At 45.4% G+C, this 22,110-nt stretch overlaps 1 protein-coding gene and 1 pseudogene across 1 annotated transcript in view; one reads left to right on the top strand and one right to left on the bottom strand.

The window, feature by feature from the left end:
* Nucleotides 1-13,567: 13,567 nt before the first annotated feature.
* On the bottom strand, nucleotides 13,568-17,171 carry LOC111976812 (uncharacterized; annotated as a pseudogene).
* Nucleotides 17,172-17,220: 49 nt separating this feature from the next.
* The window catches only part of ift122 (intraflagellar transport 122 homolog (Chlamydomonas)), a 39,120-nt gene continuing 34,230 nt past the window's right edge, over nucleotides 17,221-22,110 (top strand). The window contains 10 exon segments of the mRNA XM_070448165.1: nucleotides 17,221-17,395; nucleotides 17,762-17,828; nucleotides 17,932-18,016; nucleotides 18,110-18,188; nucleotides 18,351-18,427; nucleotides 18,545-18,611; nucleotides 18,698-18,844; nucleotides 19,636-19,711; nucleotides 21,064-21,255; nucleotides 21,755-21,893. Coding sequence (XP_070304266.1) covers nucleotides 17,337-17,395; nucleotides 17,762-17,828; nucleotides 17,932-18,016; nucleotides 18,110-18,188; nucleotides 18,351-18,427; nucleotides 18,545-18,611; nucleotides 18,698-18,844; nucleotides 19,636-19,711; nucleotides 21,064-21,255; nucleotides 21,755-21,893 — 988 coding nt within the window. The 5' untranslated portion in view covers nucleotides 17,221-17,336.

Raw genomic sequence — 22,110 nt, 5'->3', positions numbered from 1 at the left:
TGAATTTGGTTATTTGAATTACCTTTTTCACATGCTTTTTAAAAGAGAGGTTGGAATCAAGTATGATGCCAAGGTACTTAAAATCAGATACCACCTGGAGCTTCTCCCCTGACACATAGACATCTGGCTCAGTAGCATCTGTTGCCCTCTTTGTGAAGAACATGCAAACAGTTTTTTTCACATTGAGATGCAAACACGAGTCACTGAGCCACTTTGTAACCTGGACCATTACAGTAGTGAGTCACTGAGTCACTTTGTAACCTGGACCATTACAGTAGTGAGTCACTTTGTAACCTGGACCATTACAGTAGTGAGTCACTATGTAACCTGGACCATTACAGTAGTGAGTTCTTGTGCAGCTTGTTGTTTGCTCTTTGCATGCACATATATCACTGTATCATCTGCATACATTTGAACTTCAGACCCAGTACAGACAGAAGGCAGATCATTAATGTACAGGCTGAACAGGAGGGGCCCCAGTATTGACCCTTGGGGCACGCCCACATCATAGCTAAGAGTGGGCGACAGCTCATTGCTCACTCTGACACACTGAGTTCTGCCTTCAAGGTATGATTTCATCCATCTCAAGGCATCGGGGGAAAAGTTGAACTTGGACAATTTTGTGATGGGAATCTCATGGTTAACAGTATCAAAAGCCTTCCTTAGGTCCAGAAACACAGCCCCAACAACGCCCTCTTTGTCCATCTTGGACTTCACATTTTCCAGAAGAAAGCAGTTGGCCATTTCTGTGGAGTGTTTCGCTCTGAAGACAAACTGCATGGAATGTAATGTGAAGGGGCTGTTGTTGAGGTGGGCATTCAGTTGTTCTGCTACACACTTTTCAACAACCTTTGACACCACAGGTAGTATACTAATGGGCCTGTAGTTACTCACGTCAGCAGGGTCGCCTGATTTAAAGATGGCTGTTATTATGGCCGACTTCCATACCCTTAGAAACACCCCGAGACCAATAGATGTGTTGGTGACCTTAGTAATGGGGCCAATGAGTGACTCTTTGTAGTTTTTAAGAAAGGTAGAGTCCATCCCAAACACATCTTTGGCTTTAGAGTTCTTTAGTGAGCTAATCACKTTGTCCACCTTTGACTCAGAAACCTCCCTTATGATGAAGACAGGTTGAGCATAATTTACTAGCACTGAGCCCAAGAAACCAGTGGAGGGGTTCTGTGTCAGTACCCTGACAGAGTCAATAAAGTAGGAATTGAAGGCTATTGCTATTTCGACTGCATCCTGTGTTAGATTGTTATTCACCATGATTTCTAGTCTTTTTGCAGTGTTACTATGGTCTTTCCCTGTTAACTTTTTRAGATTCTCCCAGATCAGTTTAGAATTTCCCTTTGCTTCACCAATTATGTTAATAAAAAAGTTTGCCTTGGCCTGTCTGATTTCTTTCATCACCTTATTTCTCAACATGGAAAACCTACGTCTGTCATGCTCTAATTTGGATCTTAGGGCTATTTTTAGATAATAATSTCGTTCTTTCATCAATTTCCAGATTTCTCCATTTAGCCAAGGAAGAGTGCTCTTTTGGCCAGGTTTGGATTAGATTTTCTTTAGGAAACCATTTAATGTAGTCTGGATTGTGGATAGAAAAACTTGACTATCAGCTTCCACGTCTGCATAGGACAAGAGATCATTCCAGTTAATTCCCTTAATTGCGTTTTCAAAATAGCTTAATTCACTCTTAGGTATTCTTAGTTGATCAGGCTTTCTAACAGTAGAGAGGTTAAACCTGCTCTTAGACAGCTTTCTGGCTATAAGTGTCAGATTATGATCAGATAGCCCAGTAACCATATTGAATGATTTAGTCACTCTCTCTGGTTTATTACTYAACACCAAATCAATCTGTGTTTTAGAGCAACAGGTCACCCTGGTTGGCCCTTTAACTAGCTGTGTAAGGTCAAAGGTATTAGTGATCCGTTTGAGGGTTTTCCTACAACACTTGTCTTCATAATTAATATTAAAATCTCCCATTAAGATGACCTCTTTCCCAAAATCACATTCCCTAAGCATGTTATTAAACTGATCAAAAAACACACTTTTGGTGGAAGGTGGCCTATACATTCCAATGAGGGTAAAAGACATTTGGGGAGACAGTGTAATGTTCAGGCCAATACATTCTAGTTCATTATCACATGACCACTCAATTTGTTTACATCGGATATGTTCTTTAATGTAAATCATCACACCCCCTCCTCTTCCTTCAGTCCTGTCTCTCCTGAAAACATTGTAGCCAGGCACAATCAAAGCAGCAGATGGAGAGTTTTTATGGAGCCATGTCTCTGAGAGGCAGAGAAAGTCAAGGTTGGAGTCTGTGAGTAGATGTTGAATTTGATCACTTTTTGGAATGACACTACGAATGTTCAAGTGCCCCCCTAGTAGTCCCTTGGGCTTAGCTCGTGGGTCCCAGATGACTCGAGAGTGATTGACACATTGCAAAAAGTTAAATTTTCGGTGTTTTCTGACGGCTGGGTTTAGGCCGTTTTGTTTCGTTTTGATTAGGGGCAGTTCGGTAGCGCAATTAACAATCTTAACAGTTCTCACAGTCAGTTTCTTAACAGACGCATGTTTATCAAGAATTAGACAAAGCAATTTCATAAATTAATCAAGTGCAGGGTCTGGATGCTCCTTATTCTATAGCTAGAGGACTCCTGATATCTGCCTGTTTTCCCAGCGGCCTACTTGGTGTGTGAACCATTGTGTGAACAAATTATGAGCAGTCCACACTTGGACTGCTCATAATTTGCATATAGTTGTTGACACATCAACCAGGATCAAGGAGCAGGGCAGTTTGTGACTTGTTTTGGTAATCAGTGGCTGTATTGGAGGGGGAGTGGTTTCACCTCCCCTAGGCAATCAGCAAACAGTACAGGGAGGTGTGCTCTCCACCTCTGCTAGGCAGTTAGCGATTATTGTTAGTTATTCAGTCTCCCCTGGTGTCTCAGCGGCAGCTTTATGCAGTGGTCATGTCAGTGGCGCCGAAAAAAGACAGTTCTGCGGAGTTGTTCAAGGAAAGAAAGAGAGGGAGGCTCCACACCACTCACTTGAGTATGTTACCTAGTTATTTACAGATGATCAAAATTTGCTCTTTTGTAGCTTTGTCAACTATGTGTGTGTTTCTATACCTGTTTGCACCGATCCCTGTAGGCTTTACAGACACTCCCCACCCCTTGGCTGCAACCCTTCTAATTTAGTGTACCTTGCGCGCACAAACCATGTGGAATTCCGGGTCTCTGGCAGTGTTTGGAACTGCCGATCTGCGGTCAAGAACGCTGAGTTCATATCAGACTATGCTGCCCTTCAGTCCATTGACTTTTTGGCCCTGACGGAGACATGGATTCACCCCTACACTGCTACTCCAGCTGCTCTTTCTTCATCTGACTATGTTTTCTCTCATAGTCCAAGATCATCTGGTCGTCGCGGTGGTTGCACAGGTCTACTCATTTCTCCTAAATGGAGATTTTCTATTTTCTCCCTCTCTCACCTGTGTCGTGTCTTTGGCTATGCCGGATTAAGTGATATGACATGCTATTCTATAAAATCCTTTCTCTGTAATTAATATTACCTGATTGAGCTAATCATGTAAATGTAATTAACTACAAAGTCGGGGCACCACAAAATAATATTTATAGAGCAGTTATCTTCCGAATAAACTCTTAAAGACCTAGTAATATTTTACATCAATATTTCAGTCTCATCTGAAAGTTGTAAATTCTTGGTTATCTTCACGAACCCTGGCTAACAAGTGGAATCAGCAATACAAAATTGGGTTTAATTATTTATTTACTAAATACCTAACTAATCACACAGAATTACATATACACCGAATGAATCATACCTTTATTACAAATTATGTCATAAAGGAAAACGTCCCTAGCGGATGGAACAGATATGACAGCTAGTTACACAAAGAAAAGGGGGCTGGGTTTGAGTGAAAGAGCGGGAAGACCGAAGAACAAAGGGAGAAGTGATGTCTCTATCGTAAATACAGGATCTTATGCATTCTAAATTACCGCCCATTTGGAAAAGGAAAATGCAATAAATATTTACTCTGAGCTGCGCTTCGGTAGGTTGGTCGTAGATGCTGGTCGTGTTGGCCAACAGAGATTTTCCTGTCCTCGGAAGAATGTCTCTGGTGGTAAATTGGATACGTTGTAGTAACGTCGTTGTGTGGTAGACGGGATACTCTCTCTGTTCTTTCCTAGCCCACGTTTGCAGCTGCTGTTGCTAACTTAACGGCTAGGAGGTATTACTTCTGTATCGAATAAGAGTTCAAAGTTCATACCATTCGCAACCAAAGCTCAAGCTGAGGTTGGCTTCGTTCTGTAGTTATTATCTGAACCCTTCTGACATCGGATTGTCATCCTAATGTACCCGGAACAGAAGGTTACATTTTCGTCAAGGGCTTATATAGTGGAGGGAGAAGGGTGTGTTTTCATAGTTTTATAACCCATCTCTCTTCACAGGGGCGGGCCACTGATTGAGCAGAGCCCTAACCTTATGAAAACCCAAATCTCTCATTTGGAAGCTAAAATTACATTTAATCTTTTCACCAATAATTTTATATTTAAACATTTGAATTGCACAACAATTCCATGTGAATCTGATAACTATAATGTGTAGACTTTCCACTGTACTGTTTATGTCATCCTATCATTGATGAGAATGTCTCAGATGACAACCGAACTGACATCATATTCATTAAGTACCAACGCATATGTTCAACTGGTTGGATTCCCAAAATATGGTTCATTTCCCCCCACCTGATATTCCCAGAATCTCTGTTTAACAAAGGCTATTCAAGAGTCCCTCTGTAGAGTCAAGAGAGAGGGAAGGGAGAAAGGTATTTATGAGAGAGGGGGGGGGGGAGGTCATAAACCTTACCCACAGGCCAACGTCATGACACCTGTTCATTTCCTCATTTGAATTCCATGTTGTCACTATCACTGGTCCACTCAAGTTTAAGAATATTGTAATCTATCTCACACCAGGTGCCCGTGGAGAGTTCCTCAATGAGCTTTACACCTTGATAAACTCATTTCCTGACAATGGCTCACCGCTCTTCGTACTTGGTGACTTCAACCTCCCGACGTCTGCCTTCGATTCATTTCTTTCCAACACTCTCTTTTCACCTACTAATCTCACTGTACCCCCACCCCAGGTCTCTGATCACAACTTTGTTTCCTTTTCTGTCTCCCTTTCCTCCAACCCTAACCACTCAGCCCCTACCCAGATGGTCATGCGCCATCACAATCTTCACTCTCTCTCTCTTCCACTACTCTCCTCTTCTATCATATCATCTCTCCCTTCTGCTAAATCCCTCTCCCTTCTGTCTCCTGATTCTGCCTCTTCGACCCTATTCTCCTCCCTTTCCGCATCCTATGACTCGCACTGTCCCCTCTCCTACCGGCCGGCTCGGCTCTCCCCTCCTGCTCCATGGCTGAGTGACTCATTGCGAGCTTACAGAACAGGGCGGAGCGAAAATGGAGAACTAAACTTCCGGAGGACCTATCATCCTTTCACTCCCTCCTCTCTACCTTCTCTTCCTCTGTAGCCACGGCTAAAGCCACTTTCTACCACTCTAAATTTCAAGCTTCTGCCTTTAACCCTAGGAAACTCTTTCCCACCTTCTCCTCCCTCCGTAATCCTCCACCCCCCCCTCCTCCCTCACTGCGGACGACTTTGTCAACCACTTTGAAAAAAAGGTTCACAACATCCGCTACTCATTAACTCACCCTATTGAGTCCACTGGTCTCAGTCACACAGTACTACCCTACGCCTTGACTTCATTCTCCCCTCTCTCCAGATGACATCTTGCGACTAGTGTCTGGCCACCTGGCAACTTGCCCGCTCAACCCCGTCCCCTCCTCCCTTCTCCAGACCATCTCTGGATACCTTGTCCCATTCCTCACTTCCCTCATCAACTCATCCCTGACCACTGGCTGCGTCCCCTCTGACTTCAAAATGGCCCGAGTTGCTCCCCTCCTTAAGAAATCCAACACTCAACCTGTATCCCTTTTTTTTCTTTCCAAAACACCTGAGRGTGCTGTCTCTGATCAACTTTTTATTATCTCTCTCAGAATTATCTTTTTGACCCAAACCAGTCAGGCTTCAAGATGGGTCACTCAACCGAGACTGCTCTTCTCTGTGTCACAGAGGCTCTCCGTACTGCCAAAGCTAACTATCTCTCCTCTGTTCTCATCCTCCTAGATCTATCCGCTGCCTTTGACACTGTGAACCATCAGATCCTCCTCTCCACCCTCTCAGGGCTGGGCGTCTCAGGCTATGCACACTCTTGGACTGCATCCTACCTGGCAAGCCACTCCTACCAGGTGATGTGGAGAGGATCTGTGTCTACACCACGTACTCTCACTACTGGTGTCCCCCAGGGCTCGGTTCTAGGCCCTCTCCTCTTCTCTCTATACACCAACTCACTCGGCTCCATCATATCCTCACATGGTCTCTCCTATCATTGCTATGCAGATGACACTCAACTACTTTTTCTCCATCCCCCCCTTTGACACCCAGGTGGCAACGCGCATCTCTGCGTGCCTGGCAGATATCTCAACTTGGATGTCGGCCCACCACCTCAAGGTCAACCTCGACAAAACGTAACTGCTTATCCAGAACACAGCATTCTGCATGGTTTTCAACCTTCCCAAGTTCTCTCATGTCACCCCGCTCCTTCGCACACTCCACTGGCTTCCAGTTGAAGCTCGCATCCACTACAAGACCATGGTGCTTACCTACAAAACAGCAAGAGGAACTGCCCCTCCCTACCTTCAGGCTATGCTCAAACCCTACACCCCAACCCGAGCACTCTGTTCTGCCACCTCAGGTCTCTTAGCCCTCCCACCCCTACGGTCGGGCAGCTCCCGCTCAGCCCAGTCCAAGCTCTTCTCTATCCTGGCACCCCAATGATGGAACCAGCTTCCCCTGAAGCTATGACAGCATCTTCCGAAACACGTAACCAGCACTTGCACTTGATTTAATGCACTAACTGTAAGTCACTCTGGATAAGAGGTCATTTACAAAAATGTAAATGTGTTAATCACATCAGACCAACAAATATTTTAAACATCATTCACATAAGAGTCACAGGAAAATATTTTGCATTATCTCTTATACACTATTTTAGGCCCAGCATTTGGAACTTTGGCTTTCCTGGATACAGCCACTATATTGTGATCACTGCATCCAATGGGTATGGATACAGCTTTAGAACAAAGATCTACAGTATTAGTAAAAATGTGATCAATACATGTGGATGATCTTGTTCCTGTAGAGTTTGTAAACACCCTAGTAGGCTGATTAATAACCTGAACCAGATTACAGGAACTGGTTACAGTGATAAGCTTCCACTTGAGCGGACAGCTTGATGAAAACCAGTCAAAATTCAGGTCTCCAAGAAAGTAGACTTCTCTGTTTACATTACATACACTATCAAGCATTTCACACATATTATTTAGATACAGACTGTTAGCACTTGGTGGACTATAGCAACACCCCAAAAGAAAAGGCTTTAGATGTACCAGGTGAACTTGCAACCACAACAATTTAATAACACTTGATATAAGATCTTCTCTAAGCATTACAGGGATATAGCTTTAAGCACCAGCTGTCAGAGCAGCTCACAGATTACTGCACCTGTACATAGCTCATCTATAATTTAGCCCAAACAACTACCTCTTTCCCTACTGTATTTATGTATTTTGCTCCTTGGCACCCCATTATTTCTATTTCTACTTTGCACATTCTTCTACTGCAAATCTACCATTCCAGTGTTTTACTTGCTATATTGTATTTACTTCGCCACCATGGCCTTTTTTGCCTTTACCTCCCTTATCTCACCTCATTTGCTCACATTGTATATAGACTTATTTTTCTACTGTATTATTGACTGTATGTTTGTTTTACTACATGTGTAACTCTGTGTTGTTGTATGTGTCGAACTGCTTTGCTTTATCTTGGCCAGGTCGCAGTTGTAAATGAGAACTTGTTCTCAACTTGCCTACCTGGTTAAATAAAGGTGAAATAAAAATACATACAGCAACACCTCCCTCATAAGCATTCCTGTCTCTTCTGTAGATGTTATATCCTTGTATTGCTACTGCTGTATCATCAAATGAATGATCTAAGTGAGTCTCAGAAATGGCTAACATTATCTGATGTTAGCAAGTTATTGATTTCACAAACCTTATTTCTAAGGCTACATATATTAATATGGGCTATTTTCAGCCCTTTTCTGGGTAGCTTATCAGAGAAAGACATAATATGGAAAAGAGAAAACAGCAAGATAAAGAAATATATACTTTCAGCAGTCCATTAATCAGTTGGTATGTTTAAGTGTTTGTGTGTGTGCTGCGGGGTTGATGCTACGAACCCATAGGCTTGGCTTTCTCATCCTTTCCAGACTTTTGGGAGGGAGGGTGGACAATGAGGGTGGACACTGAGCCTGTCATAGCGGATGTAAGCAATGTCCCAACGCGCTCTGGCAGCTTTTACGGCTGGGATAAGTTCTTTCCTCTTCTGGCGCACAGCTTCAGGATAGTTCTCATTAAGCAAGATATACATTCCTCTCAAGTTCTTGGCTCTTTCCAGAACAGCTACCTTGTCCTTGAACCTCAGGAACTTGACCACTATCGTCCTGGGCCTGTCACCTGGGCCGGTGCCTGGTTTTCCAGTCCTGTGGGCGCGCTCCAACTCAATCTTCCTGTGATCCATCTTCAGTTTCTCAGAGATCATTTCCCTCACTTTGTCCTCAGACTCCATCTAGGTCTCATGTGGAGATTCTGCAATTCTGTCCACAACCATGTTGTTCCACCTTGATTGTCCCTCGAGATAATCTGATTTCMCCAAATTTAAAAATGTAAGTATGCTCCCTCTAATTCTCACGTTGTCACGATCGTGTTGACGTGAAAGAGAGGACCAAGGCGCAACATGACTTGAATACATCTTCTTTAATTATAACGACAAAGATGAACACGTAACACTTAACACACTAACCAAACAACAAACGATCGTGAAACCTAAAACGCAAGTGCACACACAAACTACTTACGTCGACATATACATATACAATGACCCACAACAGCTAAAGCCTATGGCAGCCTTAAATATGGTTCCCAATTAGAGACAACAGAAACCAGCTGTCTCTAATTGAGAACCCATTCKGGCCACCATAGACTTTCCTAGAAAACTACACACACCCATAGACACAGCTAGATACATACACTCAACACAAACCCATACACTACAACCAACACCCCGCTCTACCATATAATACCCCAAAATACACACATAACCCATGTCACACCCTGACCTAACTAAAATAATAAATAAAACAAATAATACTAAGGCCAGGGCGTGACATAACCCCCCCCTTAAGGTGAGAACTCCGGGCGCACCAGCACATAGTCTAGGGGAGGGTCTGGGTGGGCTTCCTTCCACGGCGGCGGCTCCGGCACTGGTCGTGGTCCCCACCCCACCATAGTCATAAGGGGCAGCACCGGGATAAGTGGCAGCACCGGGATAAGGGGCAGCACCGGGCTGAGGGACTCTGGCAGGTCCTGGCTGAGGGACTCTGGCAGGTCCTGGCTGAGGGACTCTGGCAGGTCCTGGCTGAGGGACTCTGGAGTCTGGCTGAGGGCTCTGGCAGGTCCTGGCTGGACGTGCTTGGCAGGTCCTGGCTGGACGGCTGGCAGGTCCTGGCTGGACGGCTCTGGCAGGTCTGGCTGGACGGCTTGGCTGGGGTCTGGTGGACGGCTCTGGCTGGTCCTGGCTGACGGCTCTGCTGATCCGGTCTGGCGGAAGGCTCTGGCTGATCCGGTCTGGCGGAAGGCTCTGGCTGATCGGTGCGGTGCTGATCGTGGGAAGGCTTGGCTGACCGGTCTGGCGGAAGGCTCTGGCTGATCCGGTCTGGCGGAAGGCTCTGGCTGATCCGGTCTGGCGGAAGGCTCTGGCTGATCCGTCTGGCGGAAGGCTCTGGCTGATCGGTCTGGCGGAAGGCTCTGGCTGATCCGGTCTGGCGGAAGGCTCTGGCTGATCCGGTCTGGCGGAAGGCTCTGGCTGATCGGTCTGGCGGAGCTTGGCTGATGGCGGTTGGCTGGCGGAAGGCTCTGTAGGCTCATGGCAGACGGGCAGCTTTGCAGGCTCATGGCAGACGGCAGTTCAGGGCCTTGGGCAGAGGGAGTTCAGGCGCAGGGCAGGGGTTCAGGCGCGCTGGGCAGACGGGCAGTTCAGGCGCCGCTGGGCAGACGGGCAGTTCAGGCGCGCTGGGCAGACGGGCAGTTCAGGCGCGCGGGCGAGGCGCTGGGCAGACGGGCAGTTCAGGCGCGTGGCAGACGGGCAGTTCAGGCGCGCTGGGCAGACGGCAGTTCAGGCGCGCTGGGCAGACGGGCAGTTCAGGCGCCGCTGGGCAGACGGGCAGTTCAGGCGCCGCTGGGCAGACGGGCAGTTAGCGAGGCGTGAGCGGCTCAGGCGCGCTGGGCAGACGGGCTCAGACGCGCTGGGCAGACAGGCAGTGCAGAAGGCGTTGGGCAGACGGCCGACTCTGCCTGCTGAGGCGAGTGGCCTGGTGCGTGGTATAGGCACTGGTGCGCTGGAGAGGAGGAAAGCTCTGACAGCGCTGGACAGGTGGGAGCAGCTGGAGAGAGAACCCGGAGAGACAGCCTGGTGCGGGGGGCTGCCACCGGTGGACTGGTACTTGGAGGTGGCACCGGTATACCGGACCGTGAAGGAGGACACGTGCTCTTGAGCACCGAGCCTGCCCAACCTTACCAGGTTGAATGGTGCCCGTAGCCCTGCCAGTGCGGCGAGGTGGAATACGCCGACTGGGCATGCTGGCGAACCGGGGACACCATTCGTAAGGCTGGTGCCATGTATGCCGGCCCGAGGAGACGTACTGGAGACCAGATACGTTGGGCGCGGCTTCATGACATCTGGCTCGATGCCCAACCTAGCCCTCAGTGCGGCAAGGTGGAATAGCCCGCACTGGGCTAAGCACGCGTACTGGGACACCTAATGGTGGCTGCTTTTAAGGGTCTGTTTCAGCGCACTGGTTTTTTTGGACAGTGCGGTTTTTTCCCTTTTTGGGGGTGTTTTTCGGGTTGGGGTTGGTTCTTTCTGGTTCTCCAGCATTTGTTCATTCTCCTGATCCTACCTTGTCAACTATATATGTCTGATATGTCTCCTTGATCTCGATTGAGACTGTGGCACAGGTTTTTAAGGAAATGTTCGATGTTAGAGAGGACTTTGCTCCTGAGATTGATGTCAGGTTTGTTTTGTATGGAGTACTGTGGTATTAGCTGATTGGTATTTGGGAAGGGCCACTGTTTATAGTCCAGTTGAGTGTGTAAGGCATCATGAGGTGAAGGTGTCGTAAGTTGAGCGGCGATTGTGTGAGGGGGATTTGGGGGTAGAATTTTATGGCTTGCGGTCAGAACAGTGATGTTTATTGGAGTTTTGGAAGAAGGACTTCGAGAGGGTTGGTCTGGAATAAGCATTTGGGGGAGAGGGGTGGTAGGGTGGAAAGAGATGTGTATGTGTGTGGTGTGTAGTTTTGATTTGTATTTTATTAAGGATACATTATTTGTAGGCAGTTCTTTGATTTTTGAAAAAACGGGGAGGAGGAAAGAGGAGATTAGGAGAGTTGTGCTTGAGGTTGGGGTTCTTAATAATTATGAAATATCACGTATAATCATGGGTTTTGGGGTCATGAAGGCCTTCTGAATGTGTTTGGCGGGAGGATTGGAAGTTTGGTGGTTAAAATTTTCATTTGTAGGAGGTCTGTGTTTTGGGGGATTTGTGGAACATTGTTGGTATCTCAGATTGTGCTGAAATCGTCTAGGTTGTGGGAATCTTTGAGCTCATTGATTTTTGTCTGCTGCTGTACTGTGGGCCTTTTGAGGTGTGTGTTTCATTTTGTATCATTGATTTCAAGGTGGATCTGGATATGGTAGTGATAATTCTGGGTATGAGAGTTCTTTTCTTTTATTTGCTAAAATTTAAATGTTTTGATTTGTATTATGGGTTGTGTGTATTAGGGGTTTGTGAATGTAGTATGGGGTATTGTGGATGTATTATAAGGTTTGTGATGTATTATGGGTTTGTGATGTCGTGTGGGGTTTGTGTGTGATTGGGGGATTTTTTTATTTATCTTTTAGATCAGGGTAAGTACAATGTTGAAGTAGGGGTATTTTTCGATTGTTTATGTTATTAAATGAGTTGGTAGTTTAGTGTTTTCTCAGGAAGAGGCTTTTAAAAAGTTGTATGAGGTAAGTTTAGGTTGGTTTTTTGGTTTATTATTGCGTGCTTTTGCACATTAGTATAGATTGAGTAACTTAAATGGTATGATGAAGGGATATAATTTGTAGGGTGAGATTTACTGGCGTTTTACAGGGTGGTTAGCGGGAGGATGTGGGTTTTTTTGGTAGGAGAGGGGTGGTTGTTTGGTGTGTTCTGTTGTAATCCTGTTGGAGGGGTTCTTTTCTCTTAGTTTTTCTTTTCTCTAGTTTCTTTTCTTGTTTAAGTTTTCTTTTCGTTTTTTTTCTTTTCTCTCTTTTTCTCTTTCTTTTCTTTCTTTTTATTTTTTCTTTTTTCTTTTCTTCTATTCTCTTTTTTTCTTCTCTTTATATCATACATCTCTATTATCTATTTATCTTTAGTTTCTTTATCTTCTTTTCGTTAGTGCTTGTATATGTTGGCGAGGTATATTTTTACGTCATTTTTTTTGTTTTTTTATTTTTTTTGTTACCGATAACACGGTGTCTGACCAGTACGACGCTCTCTCACTCCACGGTAAGCACGGGGAGTTGGCTCAGGTATCCTACCCGGCTTTGCCACACTCCTCGTGTGTCCCCCCCCCAAGAAATTTTTGGGTCTGACTCTCGGGCTCCCAACCGCGTCGCCGCGCTGCCTCCTCATACCAGCGCCTCTCTGCCTTCGCTGCCTCCAGCTCCGCCTTGGGACGGCGATATTCCCCTGGCTGAGCCCAGGGTCCTTTACCGTCCAGGATCTCCTAAGTCCATTTCTCCTTGCGCTGCTCCTGTTGCGCTGGTCATGTTGCTTGGTCGTAGATTGGTGGGTCATTCGTCACGATCGTGTTGACGTGAAAGAGAGGACCAAGGCGCAACATGACTTGAATACATTTCTTTAATTATAACGACGAAGATGAAACGTAACACTTAACACACTAACCAAACAACAAACGATCGTGAAACCTAAAACGCAAGTGCACACACAAATACTTACGTCGACATGTACAATGACCACAAACAGCTAAAGCCTATGGCAGCCTTAAATATGGCTCCCAATTAGAGACAACAGAAATCAGCTGTCTCTAATTGAGAACCCATTCCGGCCACCATAGACTTTCCTAGTAACTACACACCCATAGACACAGCTAGATACATACACTCAACACAAAACCATAACTACAACCAACACCCCCTCTACCATATAATAAAAATACACACATACCCATGTCACACCTGACCTAACTAAATAATAATATCAAAAATAATACTAAGGCCAGGGCGTGACACACGTCTCTTTCTCTCGCTCTCTCTCTCTCTCTCCTCCTGGAGGACTTGAGACCTAGGACCATGCCTCAGGACTACCTGGCATTGACGACTCCTGGCTGTCCCCGTCCGCAGTCCACCTGGTTGTGCTGCTGATCCAGTTTCTGCCTGTGGCTATGGAGCCCTGACCCGTTTACCAGATGTGCTAACTTGTCGTGCTGCTCATCTGCTGTTCTGCCTGCGGCTATTGAACCCTGACCTGTTCACCGGAACTTCTACCTTATCCCAGACCTGCTGTTTCCTCCATCTCTCTCCCTCTCTCTACCGCACCTGCTGTCTCGACCTCTGAATGCTCGGCTATGAAAAGCCAACTGACATTTACTCCTGAGGTGCTGACCTGTTGCACCCTCTATAACCACTGTAATTATTATTTGACCCTGTTGGTCATCTATGAATATCTTGAAGAACAATTTAGCCTTAATGGCTATGTATACTTACAGTATAATCTCTACCGGCGCAGCCAGAAGAGGTCTGGCCACACCTCTGAGCCTGGTTCCTCTCTAGGTTTCTTCATAAATTCCTGCCTTTCTAGAGAGTTTTTCCTAACCACTGTGCTTCTACATCTGCATTGCTTGCTCTTTGGGGTTTTAGGCTGGGTTTCTGTATAAGCACTTTGTGACATCTGCTGATGTAAAAAGGGCTTTATAAATACATTTGATTGATTTATCAGTTGCATTTCCAGAGGCTCAACGTCAAAGTCCAATTCAATAGAAATGTGTCAATAGGCTTTTAAAACATGATTAAACAGTTTATGTAATACAATCATGTTGAGTGACAGTTGCTTTGTTACTACTGAGTCTTGAGAGTAGATGGGATCAGTAGTAGCCTAATCTCTGGATTATTTCCAAGAGAGATACCGGTATGTTCGCCAGGTTATAAGCCTAATGAAATAATAACTAGAATATTCTTCCATTAATAAAACAGGTTGTGATAAAATGTGACATTGCAGTTCCTCATAGTTCAGATTCCCAACCTCCCATGGTTCTCCCACAACCAGGCATGGTACTTGTTCAGTTTATGGTCCTAAGGTTTCACCTATGTAAACACACACACACACACACACACAAATATACACACAAAGTTAACCTTATCTAAATCCGTCACTTACATCCAATATTCTTTTTTTAGCATAAAATATTTGCATTTCATCCTGAAATGAAAAATGGAAAACCTGGTCTTGTTGAGGAAGATGGTGTCCACCAGGAGCTTCCAGGGGTCATGGAACAGAGTCTCCTGCACCAGCTGGAAGGGGGAGCGAAGAGTGGTCCACTTCCTCTTGGTGGTCTCAAACCTGTGCCGGGACTGACGGCAGATCTAAGAAAAAGGGGTTTTGATAACAAATAAACACCGTTTTTTATTAAACTGACATTTCTCTCCAAGAATGGCAAGTTCTGTTAAGCTCAACCATTTATTAAATTATGACCATCTCTCAGTTACTTCCTGCTGAAAGAAGGACTGGTCTTCTGTTTCTCTCCTAATAGTTCTGTGCAGAACAGGAACAACAGGCACCTAAGGCATCACTACACACATTGAACATGTTATTGGTCAATACACTGAAACCAGGTCCAAGAAGACGTAAAACATTTTCTCTATCTAGGCATCATTGTAAATGAACATTATGCATCATAACTCATTGCACAATGCACATACATACTGCTCTGGGGATCTTTTAGTGGTGTACAGCGTCCTCCAGTAGTCTGGGGAGATGATAGCAGCGCTTCATCATATACCTCTGCCTCTATATCCACCACGCACTTTCCCTCCCCCACTCTCTCACCCTCAGCCTCCCCCTCTCAGAAGCAGACTGCACCCTAAGGACTGGGACATCTTAAGGTGACACATGAAGCCACTCTCCTTGACCAATGAGAGTGTCCTGTAGCTCAGTGGGCGGTGCCAGCCTGACCAGCTTCTCTCTCAGCAGCCCTGGCCTCCTCTGGGGGCTCTTCTCAAGTACGACATCATCAACTGGCTCCGCCGACACAGCCTGCAGATGCCTCTCAGTCTCATTGTCATCACCATCATCATCACCCCTTCTCACAGAGGTTTGTATGTTTCTCTCGTTAATGTCCTCATTGGTGTCTGATGTGTGGCCAGTTTCTGTATCTCTCCCAGCTGCCTGTCTGTGATTCACCTGGCCAAGGGAGGTCTGTCGGGGGTATACTGAGTTGACAAAGTGCCTTTTCCTCTAACTCTGAGTTCTCTGCTTGTAGGATTTTGCAAAAGAGGCTATTTTTGTGTTATTTGGAGGAAAGCGTAATATTCAACCCTCCTCTTCCATATTCTCCTCTGTGTCCTGTCCGTCTATGTCCTGCCTGTATGTGTTTTGCCTGTCATCAGTGACCTCTTAGGTGTGACGTGTGTGTTCCTGATGACCATTCCTCTGTCTCTCCTGCTGGGCTGTGGGGTCACAGCTGCACTGCTACTCCTGGCTGTTGTGACGTCAAAGTTGTCTATCTGTAGATCCCCTCCGCCATCTTTAGGAGGAAGGCTTGATGAGACACTCTGGACGGAACCTCTGTCCCTGGGGACTGCAGAGGTAGACAGATCAGTTACCTCATGTGGAATTATTGATCCGACTTTATGATCTCACTCTGCAATGCAGTTAGCCCCTAGCCCTGACAGTAAGATACAGACATACTTCAGTGATGTTTACATGCAACAAGACTTGAGAATGAGAGCATATGATGGAGAAAAAAATCTGAATAACCTTGTTATATAGATGTCCATTTTGCCTGCAGTCTTCCCACTTTCCCTCTGCCTCACCACTATCTCCCAGCCCAGTGGCTTTCTATAAGGCTGGCAGTCATGCCAGAACGGAGAGAAGGTGAAAATGCCATGCCTCATCCTCCTGTCTGGTCAGCTGACTCCTGGCTGCACTTGGATCAGCCTCACAGGCCATCTCTGTATTGGACCCAACTGGTTTCCTAACCGTCATATCTGAACCAGGAACAGCCATAGTGTCTGTGTCTCCACCAGGATTAGTGTGTGTCAGTGATGGTGTACTCTGTGTTGAGGTCATTGTTTTTAAACCTGGTTGTGACCGTGTTGTTGTTGTCAGTAGGTGAAACACAACTTTTATCAAAAGTGGACTGTCCCTCTCACAGCCTGCGAAGGAGCTGACTGTCCCCTGTTGAGTTTCATGTGGCTGATATCCTCATGCTCCAGTCCTCTCTCATCTTCAGTCATGATGTTGCTCTCTCCATCTATCTGGGGTTGAAGCTCTATACCTAGCTGCCACAAACAAAAATATGAATTAGAACAGTAAATGTACTGTCCATCATGTCATATGGATTGGGCAAATAGGTGAGTATTAACTAGCTAACTTAACTAACTAGCTAACAAGCTAGCTAAGTAATGCATTTGCAGAGGCTTGATCTGACAGCTGTGTTTTGTTTACATGCCTCATCATCACGTGCTGTTCTAGAAAAATGTTGCATATTACTTAATGATCGAGTTTAATAAAGTTGTCGGGTGCTAGGCATTTCGGAGACATGACATCAACATCTTTGGATAAATTGTATCTGCCGTTGTGCTGTGTGAAGTTCTGTGAACTAGTTTGTGAGCGACTCTGCTTAACTCATGCGCAGAACACAGGAAAGAGGACAGGAAAGAGAGAAGGGAGTCTGCGCACAAGCAAGCAAGCAGGTCCTGCCATGTAAACGATCCTCGGCCCCACGAAAAGACAGCAAACTGTTGAACAACCTAACGTGTATCTGTTTAATTTGTTAAAAAGGCAAAATGAGGGCAGTTCCTACGTGGATTGACAAAGTACATGATCGCGACAAAGTTGAGCAATGGTAAGATATCCAGCCTTTGCATTTGCATTTACAGTTTTATCAACAGGCCTGATGTTGCACAGTTGGGAGTGTTGATAGCAACGGCGGTTACTATGTAAACTCCCGCAGTGGCTGGCTAGCTAGCTAGCCAACTGTAGCAAGCTAGCTTTGTTTACTAAGATTTTCACTATCCATTTCATGCAATCTTAAAATAAATGATCTGTCTACTAACGAGTGATAACGTTGCTAGTTAGCTAGGTAATCTGTTTGCGTAGCTAAGCACAGCTAGAACATTAATGCTAGCTAGCAGAGCAGCTACTTTTGGCATAATAGCATAATTGAAACAGGTTTTCAGCATATTGTGATTGCAGTACATTCTCTCCCTAGTATCTACGACCTTGCCTTCAAACCAGATGGCAGCCAGCTTATTGTGGCAGCTGGGAATCGTGTTTTGGTGAGTTTGGGGATGATGATGATGATGCCATTGGTTTTCGAGTCATAGCTAAGTTGAGGAGAGTGGAATTGGATACAATAAGTATTGCATATTGTCTTTCCAGGTGTATGACACATCAGATGGAACTCTCATTCAGCCTCTGAAAGGACACAAGGACACCGTGTACTGTGTCGCCTACGCCAAAGATGGTACTTAGTACAGTATACTCTTAACACACCAATCTGGATGTTCCCAATAAACAAACACGAGTCTGTTGGGTCTCACATTGTGCTTCTCTGTAGGGAAACGGTTTGCCTCAGGTTCTGCTGACAAAAGCATCATCATCTGGACATCTAAACTGGAGGGTATTTTGAAATATACGTGAGTGATCATGATTATTACCATATAATTAGGAATTAGAATAGTTTAATAGGATCTCTATGATTATTACACACATTACAACATTATCAGTAGCATTATGTTCTGTTGAGGTCACTCCTGGCTCACTCTCTATGCATATTTTGTTTGTCTGTTGCTCCTCAGACATAATGACTCCATCCAGTGTGTTGCCTACAACCCAGTCAGCCACCAGCTGGCCTCCTGCTCCTCTGGGGACTTTGGTGAGTGGTACACTGGGATTGTCCTGTCCTCTACACCTCTACAGGGAAGGGGTTAAAGGGGTGTTGAACACATCCAGTCATAAGAGCAGCATCTGTATAATTTGTTTCTCTCTCTAGGTCTGTGGTCCCCAGAACAGAAATCTGTATCCAAGCACAAAGTCAACAGCAAGATAACATGTTGTGGGTGAGTATAGAGAAATTGCTGCTATCTCCTTTTTGTTTGGATAGCCTCTCTTATGGTCAGTATTGTCATAATCCTTTTGACCGCAGGTGGACCAATGACGGTCAGTACCTGGCCCTGGGAATGATGAACGGGGTGGTGAGCATCAGGAATAAGAACGGAGAGGAGAAGGTGAAAATAGAGCGACCAGGAGGATCCTCCTCTCCTATCTGGTCCATCGCATGGAACCCCTCCAAGTGAGTCACTCTCCTCTCATGTGGGTTTTTTGCTGTGTAAAACATTTTAAAACCTGCGTGTGCTATGTCTTGGAGAGTAAAGGTTTACTGCTTTTGAAATCAACAATAATACTTTTTTTTCTGAGTGATATTTCTCTGTATTGAGTCTTTTTAAGCTGCCTGTTCACAATGTGAAACAAGCATGGTAGTGAAAATCAGAGAATGACAGTGTATGGCCTGTAGACAGCCAGCAAGTGTCAGTGTTTGACCGGGCAGGCTCTGACAGGGACTGGTGGAAGTGGATGCCCTTCTGTGAGGGAGAGGACAARGAGGCGGTGGATGTGGACAGCAGCATGCCAGAGCCCCTGTGCCTGCTCATTGACACCGCCTACAGCCAGAGCTGCAGTGGCAGGGTAGAGGTCCTGGGGCTAGGCAGGCAGCTGGAGAGAGAGAGGCAGGTAGGAAGAGGAGCAGAGACGGACAGGTCTGAAGGAGAGGAGGGGGAGCCCATGCTGCAGGGAGTGTTCTCTGATCCAGACCACTTCAGCCAGCTCAGGTAGGGAAGGCAGAGAGGGAGGACAGGGAAATTGAGAAAGGTAACATCAAAACTCAGGGAAATACTTTGGTTAGGTCTAGATTTATATGTTTGGAGGCAACACAATGATATAGGACACTTACTTTTACCATACCAGTGAGATGTAGGGTTTAATGTACCTTTTGGGTGAATACGTTTTGAAATCTTTCTAAATCCAGTTTAATTGTCAGAATGTTAAAGTGGAAAATATAAACTCATGTTGGAGTGTCTCTCTTAGGGATGAGCACAATGACATCCTGGCTGTGGCAGACTGGGGGCAGAAGCTGTCCTTCTATCAGCTCAGTGGAAAACAGGTGTGTGTCTGCAAAAAGCATGTCCGTGAACCATCTCCCCAACATTTACTTCAGGCGTCTGGAATTTAATAAATGTTTTTGCCTTCTTCCGGCCCATCTGGATTGTGGGAACATGTTAGATAAACATTTTGGGTTTGTTTCCACAGCAAATGAATAAATAGGCTACATGTCTAACATAAAATAAAACATAAAATATACTAAAAATGCAATGGTGAAAGATATTGAAAAGAGCAACTTTGCTTAATAGAAACTACTGTGTAGCACATCGGTGTGTAGGACACATAGTTGTTACATACAGATCAAGTAAGTAGCGCTTCATTAGTCTTGACTTGTATGAGCCGAAACAGCTTATGGAAGCAGGAGCATGAGCCAAGTACACCCCCTGGACAGGACGCTAGTATATCGCAACCCCCAATCTATCTCATGCTGAGTGCCAAGCAAGGATGGATTAGGTCCCATTTTTACAGTCTTTGATATGACTCGGCCCGGGGATCGAACTCTCAACCTTCCAATCTCAGGACGGACACTCTAACCACTGAATTGGTTACAAATCAAGAGGCCTAGGTTATGACCACGGGTTTAGGTTGTGCTCCCAGATGGACACCGGTGATTGGTCAACGAAACCCCAATGGCCTCGGTGCTATCACTCATCCACGATAACACATAAACCACTTAAGGAGGCCACTGTCTGAGACCTTTAAGCCCTGTATTTTCTGTTGCAATTAGCCTGTCAGGGACTATTGAAACCGTAACACTGCACTGGAAATGATCCTGTTCGGCGATTAATAATGATTCCGTCACTACTCCTCCTCCCCCATATCCCCCTGGGTAATATTGTAATTACAGACAAATATGCACTGTTTCATTACCCTGCCATGGAACCTTAGTCTCATGTGTTGTCACTGGGCTGTTTATCAGTGTAAGTGAACATGCTGTTTTGATTACTGTGCTATGAGTAGTCTGTAATGAAAAAAGGGAGGTTGTCCAAAAGGGTTTTATTTCAGGGTAAAAGAATGGACTGTCAGGCGGTTCTTTTTCAGGGTGAGGAGAAACAGATGCACAGAGTCGGGGAACTGATATGACGTTGCGCAAATGGACTTCAAGTGCCAGCACAATAGAGCCTATTTAGAAGCAAGAAAGTGTGTATGTGTTTTTCCATCTCTTTGGTCAGGCGCTTAAGGGGATGGACTGTAGGCTTTCCCGATATAGTGCACTACCCTGTGGCTCTGGTAAAAAATAGTCCATTCCCCAAGTCAGGGGAAATCCTTGGCCTAGACAATCATAGCCCAGATAAAGGTCAATAAATATGAAGTAGACTTTGTTATTTCAATATCTGTTCCTCTCTCTCTCAGATTGGGAAGGACAGAACTCTGACCTATGACCCCTGCTGTGTCAGCTACTTCTCCAAGGGGGAATACATTGTGATGGGTGGCTCGGACAAGCAGGCCTCCCTCTACACCAAAGATGGGGTGCGGCTCGGCACCATCGGGGAGCAGAGCTCCTGGGTGTGGACCTGTAGAGTCAAACCTGACTCCAACTATGTGGTGTGTCTCTTTTAGTCACGTGTGTGTACATTTGAGTAAATGTGTGAGAGTGTACGTGCGTGTGTCTAAAGTGAACTGTATTGGAACGCTATAATTTAAAATAGTGCTGATATGATGCTGAGACATGTTGTGAAGAACGCAGAGCTGAAATGATAAAATGCTACTGACAACGCTACAGATGTCATCTGTCAGATCAAATGTTGATGCAACCTCATATCACTTTGGGACACATTTAGAGATGAGTTATTTTTAACTTGTGGAAAAAGCATCTGTGATCACCCATAGAGAACATGGAAGTAATATCACTATATCTRTCTTTTGGATTATATTAATACTAACAACTCATATGGGAGGGCATAAGGTACCTTGCTGACATCTCCACATTGTCTCAGACAGGGCTTTAACAAAAAGAAGGAACACCCTGTCTCTCTGTCTTTTCATGGAAGTGTTAATGGGAACCACTGCTACATTGAACTCTCATTTCCTCTCCTCTGTTTAGGTGTTGGGCTGCCAGGATGGGACCATAGCCTTCTTCCAGCTCATCTTCAGCACGGTGCACGGCCTGTACAAGGACCGCTATGCCTACAGAGACAGCATGACTGATGTCATCGTCCAGCACCTCATCACTGAACAGAAAGGTGGATTCATTTAGACTAGGGCTCCCCAACCCTGTTCCTGGAGAGCTACCCTCCTGTAGGTTGTCGCTTCAACCCCAGTTGTAACTAACCTGATTGTGCTTATCAACCAGCTAATTATTAAAATCAGGTTGCGCTAGATTAGTGTTGCAGTGAAAACTTAAAGGACAGTAGCACTCCAGGAACAAGGTTGGATAGCTCTGATTTAAACAGTACACAG

Source organism: Salvelinus sp. IW2-2015, linkage group LG17 (assembly GCF_002910315.2).
Source record: "Salvelinus sp. IW2-2015 linkage group LG17, ASM291031v2, whole genome shotgun sequence".
Classification (NCBI taxonomy): domain Eukaryota; kingdom Metazoa; phylum Chordata; class Actinopteri; order Salmoniformes; family Salmonidae; genus Salvelinus; species Salvelinus sp. IW2-2015.
Note: the sequence above shows the minus strand (reverse complement) of the source record. Positions and strands in the feature narration are given on the sequence as shown.